General features: G+C 42.9%; 1 protein-coding gene across 1 annotated transcript in view; it reads right to left on the bottom strand.

The window, feature by feature from the left end:
* The window catches only part of USP13 (ubiquitin specific peptidase 13), a 103,020-nt gene that overhangs the window by 26,684 nt on the left and 53,282 nt on the right, over positions 1–23,054 (bottom strand). The window contains exons 8-13 of the mRNA XM_079156350.1: positions 22,488–22,675; positions 16,958–17,029; positions 16,506–16,599; positions 8,356–8,481; positions 7,148–7,301; positions 4,231–4,405 (exon numbers count right to left, since the gene is read on the bottom strand). Of these exons, the coding sequence (XP_079012476.1) occupies positions 4,231–4,405; positions 7,148–7,301; positions 8,356–8,481; positions 16,506–16,599; positions 16,958–17,029; positions 22,488–22,675 (809 nt within the window). The remainder of the gene's footprint in view (positions 1–4,230; positions 4,406–7,147; positions 7,302–8,355; positions 8,482–16,505; positions 16,600–16,957; positions 17,030–22,487; positions 22,676–23,054) is intronic.

Consider the following 23,054-nt stretch of genomic DNA (forward strand, 5'->3'; position numbering starts at 1 on the left):
ATGAAATAGTGTAAAACCACTTGGCACAATAGGAAGTATTATATGTACCTAAGAAACCAGCATAAATTTTGTCAATTGCTGAGGTCTTGGACACTGAATCAGTGTATTACTGACGTTTATTTTACCCAAGACAAGTTATGTAAGCCTCTCTGTATCTCAAATTCTCCATCACAAGGATGGTAGGCGACCATAGGCAATAACATAAGGGAGCTGTTCAGAAAACAGGAGCTTTGTCATGCTAAGGACATCCTGGCTCTTTCCAGAAATTTATATTATCTCTAATTAGGTTTTTCCAATCTTCTGAGAAGCAGTAATAAACATCACTCTTATTCATGTAGCTGAGTCCTCAATTTCACCAAAGTCCAACAAACTCCAGCTGGTATTACATTTTCAACTAACGCAAAGATGTTACTTTTCTGACCTTCTCTTCTTACATTAAAATGTGGAAAATATGTAACACTGAATTCTACCTAAAGTTATCACAATATCGGTGATTTAAAAATATGATCCAGGAGCCCTGAGGCTCTTGCCATGGCTCTGTGGTCAGCATCTGGGTGAGGTTTCAGCTGCCAAATCCATGTTGGTGGTAGACGATGTGAGGCTGGGGAGGGCCTGGAAGGTCATGTGACACATCACCTAAAAGGGTGGGAGAGTAGGCCAGATGTCTCCTCCCTGGATTCACCCTAAACATTCTTTATTCATCTCTAAAACCTCAATAGGGGGTCCAGTTGACTCACACATGTAGCAACTGCTCCACATAGACCTGTTCAATTCATCTCAAAAGTAACAGTATTTTGCATTCATTAATCACAGTTCAGGGTCATCAAATTTGTTAAACATAACAAAGTCATGAATTATGCTCTGTATATTTTTTTGTTCCCAAAAATCAATTCCTGGAATTAAAAATTTTCTTGAAAGCCATGCATTTTTAAGAAAGGCTACCAGGATATAAATCATTCACACAGGTCTAAATGTATATATAATTTACTTTGAAAAGTCCATTATGGAATTGAATGAGTTAAAACACAAAGTATTTAAAATTGGTCCTGAGAACCCTATTGACAACCTATTAACATTATTTAAACTATACCTAGTGTTCACTAATTACAATTAAGGTAAAAATACTATGAAGACTTTTTATTAAAAAAAAAATACAAGCTATCCCTCTCCCTGAAATGATTGTCTATTATATTGAAAATCTGGCAACTAAAACATACACACACACAATTCTATCCTTTTTACCAAGTACACTGAAATATGATAATCAACCACACTCATATAATCCAAGCATTCCCCAAATTAGAGGAAAGTTAAAGATTAATAACATTGGCATCCTGCAGTCCCTCTGTGCCAGGTACTGTGCACAGCACTTCTAATGGCTTAGCTGGCTTAATCCTCACCTCAACTAGGGGAAAGAGAAAGGTACCCATATTATCCCATATTATTCATAGATGAGGAACCCAGGGCCTGGAGGTGAGGTCACGTTGCAAGGCCTAGACTAGGGATTCAAAGGCCATGCCACTGACCTAGAGTGTGCACTCCAGAGCCCACACCAGGCTCTTCTCTGCATGAGTTATAAAGGGTGAGTGGAAATCTCTCCCTCCCAGCCCTCTGAGGGCAGGTCTTGTTCCTCTCACTGTCTAGAATACACTAGGGAACCAATAATATTTGCTGGGTGAATGAACTTTACAGAACCTAATATTCTTCCCTGACACAGTCAGTTCAAGATCACATAAGGAAGGATCATGTCTGGTCCACAGTAACCTACAAGATCCACCAAGATCTTCAAGACACCATTTGCCTCTTTCTGGCCTTTTGGGTTCTGGGTCGAATGAAAGAAACATTCAAGTTCCCAAATTATCAATGTGTAGGCTAAGTCACAGCCTGCCCTGCTGGAATTAAAGAAACAAAACTAAGAATGTTTAGGGTCCACTTTTCCCAAAAGTAGTATTTAAAACATGATAAAGCATATTAAGGAATAAGGAAAACTATATAAGCATGGTAAGGAATATGGGAGTTTTTACATAGCGCAACAATTAAGAGTTTAATCCCTAAACTCAGACCTGAATGAATCCCAAGTCTGCCCTTTGCTGGTTAATTACTTCTTTTATTTCCTCATCTGTAAAATGGGAGAGTAACGGTACCCACCTCCCACCACAAAGAGGGCTAAATGTGATAACTGATGAGAACTGTCTGATGTGCTCTGGCAATAAATATGCAATAAATGATCATTGTTTTATTACTTTTAACATTTTTTTCTTTCCCTCGAGGACCATTTTTTCAGTTACTAACAATCATCATAAACCCAGTACTAATAATTCTTTTCATGTATATAAACAACCCACAGAGGGGCACATGTGTATGCAGAGAAATGGCCACCTTGAAGCACTATAGAAACTCCTCAAGGATTCTAGATGTTAGCACTGCCCACAGCTGAATATTGTTGTAGCATCTGATGGAGAAATTTCTCCATTACGGATGGGAGAAGAACAGTGGGCAGCGGCTTTGCCCAAAACACAAGACAAGCCAGGACGTGCACACAGAAGAATCGGATCTCCTGAACACCAGCCCGGGGCTCAGAGAATCTGTCTATCTGTGGAAAGCTAATGCCTCCCAGCTCCATTTTAAAGATGGGCCTTTTCCAAGTGTTGAGAAGGCTTCTTCCTGGCAGGACACACGCAGGGAGGGGCAGGCTTGGACAGCGTGCCACGTCCAGCACTCTAAGACACCAGGTCACTGTTCTGAAGAGCAGAGAGGAGTGGCCAGTGGCCAGGAAAAGGAAGCACACTTCCACTCTGCAGCTTACACCTGACCTGGGGGCGTTCTAGGCTTCCAGATCTGTGATCCCTTTCTACCTCCCATACAGAATCACTACGAAAGCACAAAGAAAAAAGAACAAATATTCAAAGAATCTTCAGTCCACAGTCAATGACTAAAGAAACTTTTCCATCACGAATTTGATGCAAGGATTTCTCACTGCCCAAAGGTGTCTCCAAGTTGTAGAGAGGTATATCTCTCATACTTAACATGCCAGCTCACCAGCTGTCTTCTTCAAGGTCACAAACACACATACATGCACACACACAACACAACACACAACACAAATATCTCCCCCCACACACACACCACAACCAGGGAATCCTCTGTTGAAAACTTACCCCAGGATGGACAGCTAACAACTAAATGAACTATTAATAGTCCTCATTTGAATATGAAATTTTTAAAAATTTTATCTTAAGAAAATATGACTCTTTTTTCTATTTTGAAATCAACTGTTTTCCTTTCTCATTTTTAATATGTAAAGTGTCTAATCTGAAATAAAGCAGAATCCCAAGAGATGGGTTCTGCAGAGTATAACTGATTTCAGGCTTGAGACTGTTCCTTGAGCTGTGGTAAAAACAGCCAGCAAAAACTCTCCATCCTTCACTCAGCTTTACACCAACTGAGAGTTCAAATTTAGCCTCAGAAGGCTTTTAAAAGTAGCAAAACCCCCAGAGCCAAACTTGTAGACCTCCCCTCGTTTCATATCACTATAACTCTTTCTGCAATTAAGTGCACCAATAGGTAGTATGTTAGCAAGTACCAACTATATCAGATCAATTAAGGTGCCAAGTACAGAAAAAACAAATCACATGGACCTGACAGTCAGTCTCACAATGTGAACACAGGACACCTCCCGATCGTGTCCTAAGCAGCACATGTGAAAATGCTCAGAAGCCCTTATCCCCACTTTGAGATGCCCTGAGACTCCTAGTCTTCAAATGGGAACACAACCAACCAAGTTCAAAGCCAAATCTTCATTATAAAATTAAAATTTCACTGAGGTGAAATACTGAAGCCTGCCATAAATAGTTTTATAATTTCTTCATTAATCATCATTCTTGCCATTTGAGGATGAGGATGTTTCTTGACTGTAAGCTCTTAATACCAACAAAAGTACAGAAAAGAAAAAAAGAAAGAAAGGCAAAGTCCTAATAAAGAACAAACCACAATATTGCACTTTAAAAAAAAAGGTATTCCTTCCTAGTACATAATACAAAGTATAAGCCTGTCTTAATGGACAGGTCTGATGTAAGTAAACTCCTTGACCATCAGAGTGTATGAATCATAATCCTAGTTAACCACACAGGAACAAGCATGCACAGGTTCCTGGAACACCCTGGCCCTTCTCCTTTACCCCTGTTCCCACCTCTCAAGGCCCCTCCTTGTCCCCCTACCACACACACTCACTTCACACCCGCAGACTTTGCTTGTAGGGCGCTGCTCCAAAAATCGTCAACATTGTCTGGTTCAGAAAAGGCCTGAAGGCAGGCACTGAAGGGTATCTTGGCTCGCACTAGCTCAGGAAGGGGTCTTCTGTTTGCTTCTGCTTCCCTTCTCGTTAATTCATAGGCGATCAGTTCATCTGAATAAAAGAACAAATGAATGACCTTGCAATTCTTTTGGTATTCTTGAAATGAAAACACCCTTTTTGGACAATCTTCCCTGAAGGCTTCTTGGGCTGGGTCAGGGTCTCCCTTATTGCCTTTCTCAGATCCAGATAAGCCTAATGCTCTCTGGGATGTCTTTGGAGTAACACTGACAGGCTGCAACCAATCATTCATTTTTATTTTTCTCTTCCCCTTTGAGACTGACAGGAGCAAACTAGGAGCTTTATTCAGATCATGCATGTGACATAAAGGATGCATGAACCTGTATTCCACTTGCCCAGAGGTCAAGCCTTGAATTGCCCAAATGCCACCCTCCAAACACAGACCTTCACACCAGGGAACTCTGTGGCTGAAAGAGATCCAAGGTCTCACTTCTTCCCAAGCCCCTCACTCCCTTGATGAAGAAACTGAGGCCCAAGTTCAAAACCAGTCAATCACTGACAAAGGCAGACATAAAACCCTGATCAGCACCCCTCTACTACTCCACAGATGAGGCCAGAAAGGGATGTTAAATGGTGTCCAGTGATCAAATTTTGAAAATGATCAAACACAAAGTCATGGAAAAATTCCTGTGAACTTTATAAACTGTACTTAAATAAAAAGACCATAGGAGGGGTTAAAAAAATTTTAAAAAAATTTAAAAATTTAAAAAAAAAAAAACAGATAAAAGTAAAAAGAACTACCACTGAGCTCCTGACAGTCACCAGACCCCGTGTTACACGTTTTCTGATTTGGTTCCACCAGCAACCATGGTTGGTCCTAAGTTCCAGGGTGGTGCAGGGCCAATGGGGAGGATGAATATGAGTTTTGCAGTTTTCCGCCATCACACAGCCTGTGACGATCACCATGGCCAGGATGGCTACCTGTCGAGGCTTCCAGCACCTCAGATGTCAGAGTAGCCCACCTGCCCACCTGGAAGCCTCTCTACATGATTCCTGCTTAAGTGATCAAATTCCAAGGGAAAAAGAAGCAAGTACACCAAAAACCTAAGACTCAGCAGATCTGCCCCTGAAAACCAACTGCAGTCACAACTTCACAGATATTTTGAATGGCTTTTGTACTCAATTATCTTTTGTTACCCAATAACAACAAAAATTCATTCCTGATATATCAGTTTTTAAACGCATTTATACACACAAGTCTTTTCCTGAATGGCCTTTAAAATTCATTTCCCTAGTCCACAATTAGTTTATGATGCACTTATATCTAGGATGTGAACATTAAGTGTTCCTAGTGACCAATTTCCTGGAACAAAATTGTAAATATCCTTTCTAGAAAAGATAGTTACCACCCATAAATAATAAGTGGTGAGTTAGAGACCACAGGACTGTGAAAGTGGTTAAAATAAAAATGGAGTCACTTTTGTCAAACCCTAACAACAAAAGTAAATAAGTACACAAAGCAGGGAAGTTTTAAAGGAAGGAATGTCATGCTCATATGCCTGATAACAAGAACTGTCACAAAAGACGGTCTGAACCACAACCTCACACAAAGGCCACCACAATGTTGCACAGAAATACTTCTGTAAGGATGCTGGCCCAGAACTGTTCATTCTTGGACTTTGAGCCACCCTTATTAGTATCTCCGAACCAAGGATTATTATACCAAAACAACTGTATTATTCTCCTCATTTCACCCCTCAAAACTCCCTTATTTCAACCTCTTTGAATACCTGCAGTTTCTATAGCATGCACATTCCCATTGCAGTGCTCGGCCCAAATAAACCCAGTCATCTTTGGGGAACCTCTGTTATTTAGGCTGACGGAACTGAGCCGGACACACAAGTCAGCAGCCCTGAGGTGGGCAAGAAAGATCAATTAACCCTAATTCTTAAAAGGAAACAAATCACACATCCCTTATTTCTCTACCATGCATAATGGAAAAGAGCTTAAAAACTGGTCAAAAGCTGTATGAGCTTATAGAAGATAGAAATCCATTTCATCTGAAAATCATTATGATCATCACTTTCCAACTATAATAAGTTGACCCCAACACACACACACATATAGGTGAAGAGGAAGAGGTCACCCACAGAGGTGCTGAACTTCACAAAAATGACCAGTTTCCCAGAAATAAGCAATCCAGTAGTCATCTACCTCTGTCTGCTGTGAGATATTAATTCTAATACCATTCACTTATTCTGCCTGGGAAGAACTAATCAGACTGACAGAAAGAGAAGGAACCATCCCCAGAACCCCACAAGGCTAAGGTATCCCCTAACTCCTTCTCCCTTCCCAGGTCTCTAGACCTTTTAATGGGACTTGCTCCTACAAAGTTCCCAGCCACAATTTACATCCCATGAGAGGCACCATAAACAGCACAAGATACGAAAGCTGACTTATTTCAAGAGACCTCTACTTACCCCTTTACACCAAAAAATGCAGTCCTGATCATTTCCCTCAGGCTTCAAAGCACAACCTATGAGGGATGATGCCAAAGAACCTTCTACATCCATCATTACAAGTAATTTCCCCCAAAGATACACTGACTCCCATCCAACCAGTTGGCCAAAGTCATAGGCAATAAAGTAGCTTCCACCCAGAATGCCTCCATAAAACCTGGGATGCATTCGAAAGTCCCATGGGAACTAAGGAAAAGGTGACAAGAGATGTGCAGGTCTCAGCGCTGTCTGCTCCTGAGTGCCTGCTCCGTGGTCTGGTGCAGGGTTTTCCCACACAAAGCCACCCAGGGCTGGTTTCCCACTCTGGAACCATTACCCTTGTTGGTTGCTGCCTCCATGGCCACTGGCAACTGCATCAGATAATCCACCCTCTCCGTGTAGCGGACTTTCCGGGTCTGACAGCACTGAATACGCTCTTCCACCAGAAACCGAAAAACATCACTTGGGTTTTCTGAGCCGATGCGGTTCCTCTGAAGGATGGATTATATATCGCGTTAGTAAATTTAGGAATGTTTAACAGTCGTGAATAACAATTAGCATAATATTGACTACCAACCTACTGTGAAGATCTGGCTTTTACTAAATATTTTTCCTCTGGTCATGACAGTTCACCAGAGTACTTTACAAGAAAACAGTAGAATTTATCTAACATCCAAATATGGGGAATTGGTTAAATAAATTCTAGTTCATCTGTGAAGTGATTTTATGCAGCCATTAAAAATCATGGTGGACCTGCTACGCACAATGGCGAACACCTGTAATCCTTGGGACTTGGAAGGCTGGACCATTGCAGTTTGAAGCCAAGCCTCAGCAACTTAGTGAGATCCTGTCTCAAATTTTTTTTTAAAAGTGGGGTGCAGAGATAGGGAGGTAACTCAGTGGTAGAACACTCCTGGCTCAACCCCCAAGTACCAAAAAAAATAATAATAATAAATGGCAGAAGGACTGACATGAATGGAATCAGAAGAAAGAGAGAGAGCAAGAGAGAGTAGGACCCAAATGAAAAAGAAGAGGGAAAATAAAGGATTGTCCTGGAAAAATTAAAGCATGTATGATGTGACTGTACAGATGCATTTTGTAATCAAAAAATGAGAAAAAAAAAAAACCAGATTGTTGTTTTTTAGGGGGAGAAACAGGCCTTACTTAAGAGTTTTCAGTAGCTTTTAAAAGCCAGAGTGTTCAATGTGACTCAGCTTTGCTGAAAGCAGTGTGATCTCTTAGCTGTGGCAGGAGGACACCAAGTACCATGTGGGACTCTCAGGGGGCTTTGTCCAAAAACAATGGCCAACAAAATAAGTGATAAACGCTCCTCTAACACGCACAGATTAAAAGAAGCACTGGCAGATCTACCAGACTCTGGAACCCAGGGCTTGAGGAATGGTCACATCAAGTACCCAAGGCCAGAGAGTTGCAAGGGTCACAGTAAGACAGAGACGGAGGTAAGGAGAGGTGGGGCGTTCTGGTCAGGCCACGGTGGACTCCCACGCATTTCCTACAGCCCTCTGTGCATTTTTGAAGACTTACCTCTACGAGATTCACCAAGTGCAAGAAAAATTCCTGGGCATCCTGCTGTCTGTTAGAGGAAAACTCCGGGTGGCTCTTGCTGACAAAGGCCTTAAACATGCGTGGAGAGATCCCGTTCTGTTGAGGCTGAGTAGAAGGAGAAAATCAACTTACAAAACGTTCGCACACATCAGCAGCCCTAAGTGCAGGCAGAGCAGGGTTTACCATAAATTCCATTTCTCACATGAGAACACAGCAGCCCAAAAAAGGTAGATAAGGATGAAGGCCAACATTCATGGGATGTTTAGCATGGCCAGGCACTGCAGCCTCACATGAGAACAGGCTGGGGCTCTTCCTGTGGACTCACACCAAGGACAGTGGGTGATAAACACTCCACCTATAAAGACAGGCACAGGACCCATCTTTACAGGCCCCACTACGTGGTGGCCAAACCAGTCTGTCACAGACCATTTCAGAGCAGACTAGACATGCATTAGGGAGGAAGAGCCCTCAATAAGAAAGTAAAAAAGATAGGGCTCCACAGCAGCATCTCCCCTCTGTTCCCTGAAGGTACAGGAGAATCCCTAGCGAAGGTCAAGGTTTGCAAGGAAGGAAAATGGCGTCGTATGGCCCTGGGAACCACAGCAGAGTTGCCCGATGTCCTGACCTACCCTGCACTGTTTGTGGACCAGCACGCAGGGCCCTCCTGGGAGCTGGCAGGGCTTGTCCCTCACCCAGAGAAGCAGAAGGAGGCCAGCTGCAGCTGCCAGGATGGCAACAAGGGGAAGAGCAGGACGCAGGGGCAAGGCTAGTGGGACGAGAATGTTGAACTTCCCCAGGGGCTAAAAGGGTAGCGCAGAAGGCAGTCAGGCACCCCCAGAAAAGACCCAGCACAAGCTAGTGGGTTGTCTGCCAGCAAACGAGGCCCAGGACAGGACCTAGAGTAGAAGTTTAAGGAGGTCAGAAGAACGGGATATCAGGGAAAGGTCCTTGCAAGATCCCTGAGGAGGGGAGGGGAGATTTGGGGGAGTGGGACATCTCAAAAGAACCCACTGTGTCCCCACAAAAAAAGGCCAACCACGTCCCGAAACATGACAGTCAAGAGTCAAGAGGCCTGGCCAAACAGTACCTGCTAGGTGAAAAGACCCTGCCCGCCTCCCTCATCCATGTGACCCTCGACTCGGAAGGGGACAGAGCGGGTAAAAAAGAGGTAAAGAAGTGGAGCAAGGACAAAAAGAAAAAATAAAATTAAAAAAAATATACAAAGCAGAAACACCAACCCTTGTGAACTGCTGTTTTCTAAGACTCCGGACTTGGTAGAAGGAAGAAGCATTCCAGTGGTTTTGATACGAACTAGGCTTTTCAGTAGTGGAAATCTAGGAAACTCGCCTACTTCAGAAGGTGGGAAGATTCCCCGTGGCCTTTGGTGCTAGAGGCAGGCATCTGGTAGACCCGTTTCCCAGGGGTTGCCCCAAGTTTACCCACCAAACAGTGGTCACACCTGTTGACCTCATTAATACCACAATGACCCCAGAAAGCGGGTACTCTGCTTATCCCCACCTGGGGAAAAAGAGACTGGCAGAGAAGGGCTAAATTGGTGGTCTTAATGACCAGACTGCCATGTAGCTCACAGAGCAAAAACAGTGGACTCCAGGTTCAGCTCAGACTCCAGTTTCAGGCCATTTGAAGCAAAAACAGAGTGGGCCCAAGAGCACCTCCCAGAACTCAGTGAAACAAACCACACCTTGGCAGTTCTCTCCACAAATGCTTGCCCACGTTTGACAAAATCTCCACTTGCTTAGCTTCGAAGCCACAATCCCCTCCTCTGACATGCAGAGAAGCTGCCATCCGGGCCATCACTGGCACCTAGCACAATTGAGACTTTCGGCCTGCTTCTGGCTTATCTCCGTGGCCTCACTGTGGTGCTAGCAGGGGCAGGCCGTGTCTCGTGCCTCTCTGAATTCTCACAGATGTCCAGGTCAATGCTTACAGCCTGGAGTCCCTGACGGGTTTGCAGAATTATTGTCAGATTCAACAGGCGATGAGAAAACTTCTTTATCTTCCTAAAAAGGGCAGCTCTACACATAACATCTCTCCAACGCACCCATTCTAAAGTAGTTGTTTTTATTTTAAATCCAGTGAATTTTCCCATCTTGCTGAGGGCTCACAGGACTAGTGATTCAGTACTTACTGACCTTGTACTCTGTGCACAGCGATACTGGGAGTTCTGCCTCCTGGGAGTTTTTATGTGTATGTGAGAGAGAGACACACACACATTTGTAGTCAATGTTAAGGAACACTACAGAGGACCCGAAACAGTACTAGTGGCCCTTAAAGAATTCCCCAAAGTGGTAGTATTCAGACATCTGAGGACTTGGAACCAGTATGTAAATGATCAGCTTACATGCTTGCATGGCTTCAATGTGCTTCCAATGCTGGGCAAAGACCAATTTATTCCTGACTCAATTATTTTTACTACCTGTTTTACATACCCCCTGAAAACCATGGAAAAGTTCTACTCTCTTGCTGGTAGCATCAGCTGATACAAGCATGCAAGATGATGCCTTATCTTGGCATAATGGCTAATATTTATACAAATTCATTCAACAGATACTTAATAAATACTAGAAAATGTCAGATGCTATTCCAGGTGCTTGGATAAAATAATTACTGGGTACCAGGCACAGTTCTTAACATTGTATTTGCATATTTTGCTTAACTTTTTCAATCCCAAGAGGTGATGACTATTATCTCCACTTGACAGAAGGAAAAACTGAGGCACAGAAGTATTAAGCAACTGGTTCAGGGTTGCCTAGCTAGACAAGTCTCTCCATTCTCTTTTTCTAGTGTCCCAATGCTATTCCTGGTTCCTCTGTGCCTCGTTTTCATCACTGAATCCATCCACCTAGCTGCCAAGAAGAGAAGACTGTATATCCTGGACTCTGGAAAAGTCTTCTTCAAACCCAGCATTACAGGCCAGTCCAGTAATTATTTCTCCACTCTTGGCAGCACAGAGGCACTACATGGGATACACCTTTTCCCATTTGTGCACTTTCTGTTTAGGCACTAACACAAGCACGCATTCGCTGCCTGCCACTGCTGGCATTATGTCTAGCTGTGATTCAAGTGTGATGTGGCTCCCAACACAGACCACGAAAGGAGTTGCTTTGGAAAATTCAACAAGTCAGTAAATTCGGGTGAGCTAGCTGCTCCTCTGTGCCACCAAGTGGTGGCACAACTGAGAGAAGTTTCATTAAAGACCATAGTGACAAACACCAGCCCTGTGACCCAGTTTCATTCATTCCCCTCCTACACCTCTCCTCTGCTCATCCATTTCTTTGTTTCCCTCAACTGACCTTTCTTCATCCTTGTTCAATAGTCCAGTGATTGTTTGAGAACAGGTGATCTCATGGAATTTATTTGAAAAGCTTCCTACCTAGAGAGATGTACCTCCTTCTAGGTAGGAAGAGGTACAGACCAGCTTCTGGGGTTTGCAGCTGGGTTTGAGCGTTTGAGCTTAAACTCAGCGACTCCATGCTGCATGCCTGGAACATCCGCTGGCCCCATCTGCCTACACCCATGCCCCACACCCATCGTATCTTGGACTTCAGAGGGAAGGTTCTACTTACCCCAAGGTTCAACTATGGCTATGTTCAATTCTCATCTCAATACCAGGAGTCAGGCTCTAAAAAAAAGTTGAGCCTGAATCTAATCAAGCCTTCAGACCTATCTACCAGCTTGTAAGAAATACAGGTTGAGCAATACCTCAAGGTATTGAGGGCAGATGATCCAGTTTCTTCAACAAATCAAGAGCTTGCAAAAAGAAGAGGAAGGGAACTTTGGAAAAAGATATCTTTATTACCATTGCAGGAAAAAAGTCTTCATATTAATATCAATCATGTAATAGACTAGGTATTAGATGATAGATAAGGAAGAATTGTTAATCCTTCCTTTAACACTTTAAGTGATCTTTAACACTTTAAATGAAATTTATGGTAAATAAAAAAAGAAGGTATTATAGTTGTAAATGGATACTAAATACTTACAGTTGAAGAGGAGGATGTATGGGTTTAGTATTAAATTACTGAAGGAAAGGAAGAAGGGAAAGAAGAAGAGTAAAGGAGGAGAGGAAAAGTTTAGAAGATCGATGAAACTAGATTGGCAGAATGGCCTGTCCAGCAATTACTGAGCTAGTGAAGCTGCTGAGATTCATTATACTTTGGAAATTCATTATACTTTGCTCTCCACTTTCATGTATGTATGCAAATTAAAATAATTTTTCTTTGGAAAAAAAAAGGGGTTAGGCTCTGTATAAGATAGTTCCTTAAAAGCTAAGATAAAAACCAAAGAATCGAGCTAGAGAAAGCATGTTTCCTACTTGACGGCACGTCAGTGACATCCCCTGAGTGTCCCCATGGACCTAACACACAAGATGAACGAGAGAGGCCCAAACTGACCATGACTCATATCTGCCTTCTGAGAGGATGCACTCACTGGTGAGCTGGCTCTTAGGACACCTGAAGCAAAGGCTAGTTCTGAGTCACTTTATAACAGGGAGGCCCAAATAGTCTCCAAAATAGCAACCGCCTAGGGAACCTGTTGTATTAATAGGATACTGTACTTACTTTCTCCATCAGCAATTGCAAAAACGATCAGCTAAAATTAGAGAGAAGACTACGGTGTTCAGAATCTCTCCCAAAAGCTTACACAGGACTTTCTGTTTAACACGGCGCACCAGGCAGACAGCCAGATGCTAGCCACTCATGCTCCCGTGAGCCTACTGCTTTAATTAATCAGCAAGCAGCAAGATGAAGATTTTTAGCACATTAGAGCAATGCTTGCACAGATATTTATAAGGCAAAGGAACAAAAAGGAGATAAACACATCTCAGCCAGTCCCCCAAACATAGGTGGAAGAACTCTATGGATTTAAGCTTTTAATCTTAAACCTTAAACCCGAGACCACTAGCTCCTACCCTACCTCCAAACCCCAAATCTCCCAAAGTACTATTCATATTTCCAAAGGTAAATTAGAAATGTTCTATTTGTCCAAACTAGGAAAATAGAGTCTAGTGAAAACAAAGCCTTATGTTTAGAGCTTAAGTTATATGACCTCAAAGTAGAACACTGGTCATCTCAGGTTGATAAGAAGCTGAGACCAGCAGTTTTGTGTTAAGGAGAACTTAGATGGACACCGAAATAAACTGATGCTTAAGAAATACTGTTTATGTAAAACACATTATCTTCAGGAGAAAGAAGTTAGAGTATTTTACTTTAAAATGTTTGAAAGCACTGCTTTAATATGCATAAAGATGAAGAATATATATATACATATAATTTTTTTTTAATATGGGTCTTATCATGTTGCCCAAGCTGACCTTGAACTCCTAGGCTCAAGCAATCTTCCCGCCTCAGGTGGAAAAAAAAAAAAGACTCCTTTTCTCTAATGATAAAGTATTATCTACTGCAAATGCAATTTTATCTTAAAAGTCAATTCAATAGGACTGAGGGTGTAGCTCGGTGGTAGAGTGCCTGGCTTGATATGCACAAGACCCTGGATTCAACCCACAGCACCAAAAAAAAAAAAAAAAAAAAAAAAATCAATTCAACGAATTGGTCAGTGCCCACTACAAATACTGCACGTCTTTTTTATAGACAAAAATATTTATTATGCAAGTGTATATTAAGCACTAACTTTCACTTTATTTCATAGCAGACATATTTCATAGCGGACTCCTGACACCTGAAAAATAGCAGACTAATTTAATATCAGGAAGTATATGTTCCAGAAATGACCCAAGTTACGAGACTGAGGTGAGAAACTCACCCTACTGAACTACCTGTTAACTTGCAAACTTAAAATTCCCCATTTTGTCATCCACCCACTACCAGCCTCACACTGAGACACAGCAAACCTAAAACAAATCCTGAAGCAACCATCGGGGAAACAGGAGAGAGAAGTGGCCAAAAGCACAGCCCCGGGAGCCAGATCACTTGGTGAGACTCCCGGCTCTGCTGCCCGACAGCTGACTTCAGGCAAGAGTCCTCTGCATCACTTCCAGCATCCGTGAACACAGAGAAAGAGCCGGGCCCTTTGCAAGCTCAATGTGATGCCAGCTGTCAGTACCATGAATGCTGGTGGCCCTGCGAAAAGGCTTTTCTGCCAAAGGCTCAGACCCGTCTCTCATGCTCTCTCCTTCGCCACACATTCCTCTCATAATCTAACCCTTCTTTGCTTCAGTGCATCTTCTTTCCTCTTGTGGAGCATTTCAGGTTAATCTCTAAGTCACAAACACCAGAGGCCTGGGACAGAATCACCTGACCAACGAACTCCTGACACCTGAGAAAAGGAAGAGTCTCACAAACTGGTTCCTTTGAAACCAATTCCCAGTGAAAACTCTTGATGCCTCCGAAAATAATTCCATCCCCTGCAGAGGGGAGTAGGGATTTCTGCTATGGGTTATTTGTCTCTTCGAGTAACAGCTTAAAACAGACACCCACAGGACCACAGAGCTCAACTCAATCTCTACTTCGAATGTTAGAGGAAGCTTACTGGGGCGGGGACTGAAGACCAGCTCGTGTCCTCCCTCATGGGATGGGCCTGACCCTCCATGCTGGGATGTGCCATGTGCTCTGATCACACTTGGATTCTTTTGTCAAGACCACAACAAGATCAAGGCGCCTCAACACTCGGAAGCGCTTGATAAGTCATCTAGACCAAAGGTCACAAACTCGAATACCCACGGTACCAGCCAGGTCACAAGCCACAAAGGAACTGGAGCCAGCTGGGGACTGTGTGTTCCACGTGAAGGGAGGGCAGAGTGGGACTCCAGCCGCCATGTGGGGCTGAGACTGCCAGAGGCTCTGGGTGGTTCGAAAGCTGGAAAAGTGTGAGACAAGAAACACACGTGCAGCCACACATGGGCCAAGCACTGAGGTCCCACACCTCCAGCCAGATGGGCCCCCGCCAGACCCCTGGAATTCACAGAACAGCCGCATGATAGCCACTGACCCCTCTGCAGGAAGAAAGACCAGGCCTCTAAGCTGTCATCATTTCTATAATGAATAAATCATGTGCCTTGCTCTTATACGAACCATTTTTTTACCAGCATAAAAGGACATTATAATAGTAACCAAACCAAATTTTACAAATACCACTAAATTGATTTTTATTTTCACATTTTAGAATGTCAAATGAGAACCATCTCCTCCACTGCATCCCAGATGAGGGTCTCACTCCCTCTGGTGGAAAAGAAACCCGTCAACCGCAACCACATCAATGTTCATAGCAGCTCAATTCACAATAGCTAGATTGTGGAACCAACCTAGATGCCCTTCAATTGATTAATGGATAAAGAAACTGTGGTATATATATACAATGGAATATTACTCAGCCATAAAGGAGAATAAAATTATGGCATTTGCAGGTAAATGGATGGAGCTCGAAAATACCATGCTAAGTGAAATAAGCCAACCCCCCAAAAACCAAAGGCCAAATGTTTTCTCTGATAAGTGATAATGTATCCCACTTATGTATATAAGTGGGATGGGTAAGGGAAGACTGGAGGAAGGTTGAATTGTGTAGAGGGAAATGAGGGGAGGGAAGGGAGCAGGGGAAAGGAAAGATAGTGGAATGAGACAGACATCATTACCCTAAGTACATGTATGATTACACGAATGGAGTGACTCTACATCTTGTGCAACCAGAAAAACGAAAAGCTGTACCCCATTTATGTACAATGAATCAAAATGCAGTCTGCCATCATGTATAACTAAATAGAACAAATTTTAAAAAAGAAAAGAAAAAGAAACCTGTCATCTTGTAGTGCTGGGTAACAAGGCAATCTGAGAAGCAAAGATCTTCCCACCCCGTGATCTCCTGGGCTCACCATCCAGAATGTCTGTTTCCCTCTCACCCTCTTCACTTCCTTCTCCCCATCCTGAAACACTGCCGCCCTATGTGCATATATGATTACACAACTGGTGTTATTCTACATTATGTACAACCAGAAGAATGAGAAGTTATACTCCATTTATGTATGATGTATCAACATGTATTCTATTGTCATGTATAACTAATTAGAACGAATTTTTAAAAAAAGAAAGCCACCTTCTGGCTGGTAGAAGGTCCCCCTTCCCCACACACCCACGAGGCACACCCAGGACACGTACCTTGTGCTCCTCCTTCATCACCTGCTCGATGAGTTCCGATTTCACTGGAGGCTTTGAATACTGGCCTGAGAGAAGGCCATGTCCTAACTTAGTCCTGACCAGGAAGAGACGCAAAAGCAAAGAGGTCACTGTTTTCTTCCCAGAGAGATATTTAAATCACCTCTGAATTCTGATAAATACAGCTACTTTGAGATGGAGTATTTTCTCTTGATTGCTCACAAATAACTTCTTTATTTGTCTTGCTTGTTTCTGATTACATTTTTATATTTTCCTCAGTACTTTATATACTTTATTCGTTTCTTCTCATAAAGGTAACACATGATTTTAGAGCACTTAGAATATACAAGAATTAAAGAAGAAAAAAGAATTGCCTTTCATTCTGCAAACCAGCGATAACCACTATGAACACTGGATGGGATACTTTTTCAAAAAGAACATAACCTGGCACTTACATCTGTGTGTTGAAATCTTGTGTTGGATCTAAAGGTGAGTAGTCAAATATTCTTGGAAGGTTTCCTACATACCTACGAAATGACAAACAATAATCAGAACATAGGAATTAAGAACAGAACTGATACAAGCCCTCATTCTCCCAAAGACCTTCCTGCCTTCCTGTCAAAATCAAACCATCAGTGATAGAGTAGCTGCCTGGCCTGCATGAGGCCCTGGGTTTGAGCCCCAGCATCAGAGAGAGAGAGAGAGAGAGAAAGATAACAATAAAGGCTAACATAAAGATTTTTTAAAAAATCAAACCACCTGAAAACTGTTTTCCCTGACATTTTTCTCAATCGCCAAACTCAAGAACTTTCCTGAAACACTGATGTTTCCATCAGTGGGCCTCAACCCTGGTTACAAATCAACATCATGTACAGAGTTTTTGTTTTTCGTTGTCTTTTTCTTTTTAATTATCAAGTCAGCTAGGCACGGTGTTGCACACCTGAAATCCCAGCAATTTAAGAGGCTGAGGCAGGAGGATTGCAAGTTCAAAGCCAGCCTCAGCAACTTAGCGAGGCCTTAAGCACCTCAGTGAGACCCTGTCACTAAATAAAATATTAAAAAGGGCTAGGGATGTGGTTCAGTGGTTAAGTGCCCTTGAATTCAATCCCTAGTACCTAAAAAATAAAAATAAAAAGAGATAGGGATTTATCCCCAGTACAAAAAAGGTAAAAATTTAAAAATTTCCAAAGTCAACGTCATCCCTACATGTTCTGATTTCTTCGCTAGAGATTGAGGCTTGGGATTTACAGTTCCTTTAAAAGTTCCCCACATGAGGGACTCGGGGTGTGGCTCAGGGATAGAGTGCTTGCCTAGCACATGTGAGGCACTGGGTTGTAATCCTCGGCATCACATAAAATACAGGTATTGTGTCCATATACAACTAAAAAAATTTGTTTAATTAAAAAAATAGTTCCCTACATGATTCCAACTGTCTCCATCCTAAGTTAGAGACCACTCTCCCCTTTGACCAAAACTTTAGCCATGTTCCTCTGAGTCCTCTGCCTGGCTGAATCAACCTAGAGCTTCCCTGACTGCCCTTGTGGAACCTATTTTGAGTGAGACTCCTGCTAAGTCCATTTAGTGAAAATCCCCACTTTACTACTTGACCACCCTAAACCATCTCCAGCAATAATCCTATCAAGACAGCTTGGCCAGAAGCCCCTTACCCTTAAGGATCCCCCTTAGTAATGTTCCATCCACTGATCCTCCCCTGCCCCCCGCTTGGTTATAAATCCCTACTTGCCCTCCCTGGAGTGGAGTGGACATTGAGTCCAACTGCTGACTCACTGAAGGACCTACGGCAGTGGTCCCTTTGCCTATCACCACAGCCTCTCTTGAATTAAGTCTGCTTACCATCTTAACCAGCATTCAGGTCTTTTTTCTTTAACATTAGGAATTATTCCAATAATCTCAAAATGAATAAATAAATGCAGTGTCTACTGTTTCTGAAGGCTTCCTATATTAGCTACTTGAGTCCTCATTACAACCGTCTGAGGAAGGGACTGTTGTTACCATTATCTCATTTGAGAGATGAGAAACTGGGATACAAATCCATTAGGCAGCTTCCAAGTCACTCAGAGAGTAAGTGCCTGAGCCCAGAGTGGCCCCCAGCAGCCTGGCTCCAAGGCTCTACAGCCCTCTGCTGGCCGTGCCTGACCTGCCCACTCAGCCTTGGGCAGCCCACAGCCCTTCGCGACTACTGCATCCTGACAGAGCATGCTCAGTCCATTTCCTATTTCACACCCTGCACTGTGCACTGTTCTTTCCCCTTCCAGGGCCTGACCACCCAAGCCTGAAAGAGCTGGGAAGAAGAGTCCAGAAACAGATCTCTTCCCGTGGCCCTTCATGCACCCTATTCTGTCCACTTCTCTGACTCCATCTGCCACCACTCTCCCCCTGCCCATGAAGCCCTGGCCATTTCCCCCCAACACACTGCTGTCCCAGGGCACTCCAGGTTCACTTGTACTCCATGGCCAGGCCATCTGCTGTCCCTTTCTTGGGTCACTCTTTTCACAGATGCTGCTTGGCAGCCCCTTCTCAGGTCTGCCAAAAGTCACCTCCCCAGACTCAGCCAAAAGAGTAGCCACCCCTACCCTTCCTAACTCCCTCTCATATGCCCCAGTGGACTTTCTTCTTAGTTTCTTAGCATGCTTCACTATTTGCAGTTATACAATTTATTTACTTTTTTATTATCTGTCTACCTAAAGATTACATAATGGAATGCCATCTCTATGAAGGCAGACTATACCTATCTAAATCACCGCAGCTCCGGCACTAGAATAGCATCTGACATGCAAACAGCTTCCAAACGTATTTGTTGAACGAAGACACTCGTGTCATGTAACCACATAACCAATTTCTATAACTGGCTACCAAGAACCAAAGAGAAAAGGCATTGCTATGGTTTAGATATGTGTCCCCCCAAAGGTCATGCGTTAAAGGCTTGGTCCTCAACCCATAGCACATAGCTTTGTTGAGCTTTAAAAGGCAGGGCCTAGTGAGAGGAAGTTAGGTCCCTGGGATGTGCCCTTAAGGGGGATTGTGGGACCCTGTCTCACCCCCTTCTCTCTCTCTGCGTCTCCCACCTACAAGGTAACTGAGCCTCCTCCACATGCGTTCACCATGACGTACTGTGCCATTACAGGCCCAAAGCAATGGGGCCAACTGGTCATGGACTAAACCTCCAAAACTGTGAACCAAAATAAACCTTGCCTCTTTTTAAGTTGGTTATCTCACGTATTGTGCACAGTGACAGAAAGTAGACTAACAGGCATTATTGCAACAAAGCCCTGACAAGAAAGCCATAACATACTAGTAGTTAGCAATGAGCTCTAACTGGATCCCTCAACTACTAGAAACTTCAAGACACCTCCTGTCCACAAACTCAGATTTTGTTTCACAGATTATGTATCAACCTCAAAGTCAGTTTCTCTAGACCAGTCCTATCCTTGTCCCGGCTCTTGAATGTGTCCCTAGGGCAACAATTTTGTCTAGAAGTTTTCAAAGGACAAAGAGCCAAACAACAGATAAATCAAACCTCTGAGCTAAACTGTGTAGATATTGAGGCCATGGTAATGAATTCTGTATAATATACAACATGACCAACTCTTTAGCTTGCCTATGATCCAGTTTTTATCACATCTCAAAACCTGATAAGACAAAAACTCATCAGGAAGATGAACAGGTTTATGCTTAAGGCAAGACTGGTAGAGAAGCATAGCGTTACAGGGGGTAAATCTTTACTGTCAAAAAGTCCATTTTGCCAGCAATCTATATTCCTTTTCTAATTGACAAGACATATCCATTACAACAAAAGTAAATTAAAATGCAGAAGTAACACTAGGTAATGTTTAAGATACAAAGTACACTTGCAGTTCATAATCTAATGATCCCCAAAGAAAAGAGGTAGCTTTGCCAACTGACAATCTGTCCAACTTATTCAAGTTGCATGCTGGTTTATCTAGATGTGGTCCTCGGTGAGAATAATATTAAAATGTAAACCAGTGGCAGACAAGGTATCAAGGAATCGGGCTGACATTTCTGAATTACACTGTGGTGTTCATAAGTCATCTAATCTTTCTATGAGTCACTCTTTCCACTTACAAAATGGAGACACTGCCCTAGACCCAGCTAAGCTGAACTGACCTGCTGAGGAAAAAGAGGTTTGAAGAGCACGTAGTCCAATCCAGGGGCGTTTGGGCAAACAATGAAAAAAATAAGGAGGAGGTGCTCATGTTCTAACATAAATAATTAGAAAATAGCATACAAAGTATTGGATAATATGAAAAATCAGAAAATTAATTCTTTGTCAAATGGCATGTCAGAAATTTTGTTGTTGTTAATTGTGGATTTTAAAGCACTAAAAATGCTGATGGGTTTTGTAAGAAAAAAACACAAGTTTCTTCGACTGTAGTTCAAAAGAAATAATGATGACAAAACACCGACCAAAAGGACATTCCTTCGACTTTTCCAAAAAAGATCTTGGAGCAGGAGTCACATAGGATGGAGTTACATTATTCCCCAGTCCAATGAATAATAATACAAGTGTGAGACCATGGGTAAGAATTTAAAAAAAAAAAAAAATTTATATAGGATGTTCGCCTCTGGAAAGGGTTTCCCATCTGGTGGCTTCAAACTTGCTCTTCCCTTTGCCCCAAATCCTCTAACCCCTCCCCCACTCCTCCCGCACATCTGTCAGGGGTGAGCTCCCTCTTCAAAGGGTCCTCTCTGACACCTCCATCCCTTTTCCTTCATGTAATGTGCCATATTGGTAACCATACAGTTGTTCCTATGATTATTTAAGCAGTGTCTGTTTTTTGTGCCTTCCCTGGAGCCAGGAACCATGTCCTTTCATTTACCAGGACCCCCGCATTCACCCAGCACTCTGCTGAGCAGAAGAGCTCACTCCATTGGCTGGAAGAAAACATGAAAAGTCAATGTGGAAAACTGACCATGTATTTTCAAAGCCAGCAAATGGCAAGAAGTCTTCAAATACCAATGAAAGAACAGTTATCTGAAATACTTTTGATTAACCCTCATTAAAACCATTAGGATTTCAACTCCAGGTGCCCCATGCTATTCCTAGCCTGCCCTCTGCCTGTCAATCTGCCCTAACACACATGTGTCCTCTTCCATACTTGAACTAAGGTGGAAACCTACCCACTCTGGAATACACTAGATGTAATTTTCTAAACTTAGGCAGTAGCCCTAAGTGCACCTTTGAGTGCACCAGGTGTAGCTCCTGGGCTCTGCAGCTTCCTGTTCTAAGTACAGCCCAAGAAAGAAAATGGCCACAGCCATAGCTACTGAGCCACCAGGTGTGGGGTAAGGAAGGCAGCCTTGTACATGCACAGTTAGGAAGAACCCAAAATCAGTGCCTCCCAAAGTGTCCATGGAAAGGGGCCAGGTTTTTCCAACTCAGACAATACCTTTAAGAAGTACCACAAAAATGAATAATCAGGAAAATGAAATGCCACTTATAAGACATGACAATATAAAATTAACTATGAAAATTTCTAAGTGCTAACTCTCAGTCTCCATATTTAACTCAGACCCACATCCCACCATCCACAGAACAGCACCAGTCTCTGAACCACACTTTCAAGTAGCAAAAAATGAAAATCCTAAGTCATTAAGGAACTCTCCTGCCCCAGAGGAGAGAGACTGGACAAACAAACCACTGGCTGTCTCAGCACATCCATAGGAGGGATCCAGCATCTTTGCCAGGAAGGTTAATGATTAATATATTCTTGACACACAGGGTGATGGTCTAATATCGGATGTCAATAATTAATATAACAAAACTTGTAGGGGGTTTTTCAGTTTCCAAAGTTCCCCTTATCTTGTCTGATCCCATAACATTTGGTAAGAACATTTGTTCTCATTCAGCCTCAGGACGAGAGGTCATGCCACAGATGAGGTGGCAGAAGGTCCAAGGTGATGGAGATGGGCTTCCCAGGGCCCCTCTGCTCGGGAGGCACTTACGCTCTCTGGAATTCCGGGATGCTGAAGACAGCCTGCATGACTGAACTGAGATAGCAGCTGTTCCCCAGGTTCTTCAGACCCGTGTACCCGGGGCCATACATGGGCTTCAGCTTCGTCCCCGACTCCTGGATCACTTCCCATTCGCTGACCCTGGGCTTGATGTCATTGTCCCGAAGCCCATTCTCTGTCTGGGGTCAAGTTGTGAAAGAAGGATAATTTTAAATGCGATTCCCATTCAAATATCAGGTCCCATAAGTTATTTCTAATGTTATTGGATATTTCCTGCCATTTTTCCCCACTAAAAAAAAAAAATCTAGTTAGAGGACACTGAGAGGTGGTGACCACTGCACAATGGTGGGGCTGTAGTTAATGCCGCAGAACTATATGCTTAAAAACGTCTAAAGTGGCAGATTTTATGTTACACATATTTTATCACAAAAAAAAAATAATAATGAAGAATATTTTTTAAAGAGAAAGATTGAACAGGCAAGGAGATAGGAGGATGAAAGATAGGAACCAAAAAGAGAAGCAGGAAGGAGCAACAAAAAACAGCAGTGAAGAGGTGAG

The sequence above is a fragment of the Sciurus vulgaris genome, assembly GCF_902686455.1.
Source record: "Sciurus vulgaris genome assembly, chromosome: 10".
Lineage (NCBI taxonomy): Eukaryota > Metazoa > Chordata > Mammalia > Rodentia > Sciuridae > Sciurus > Sciurus vulgaris.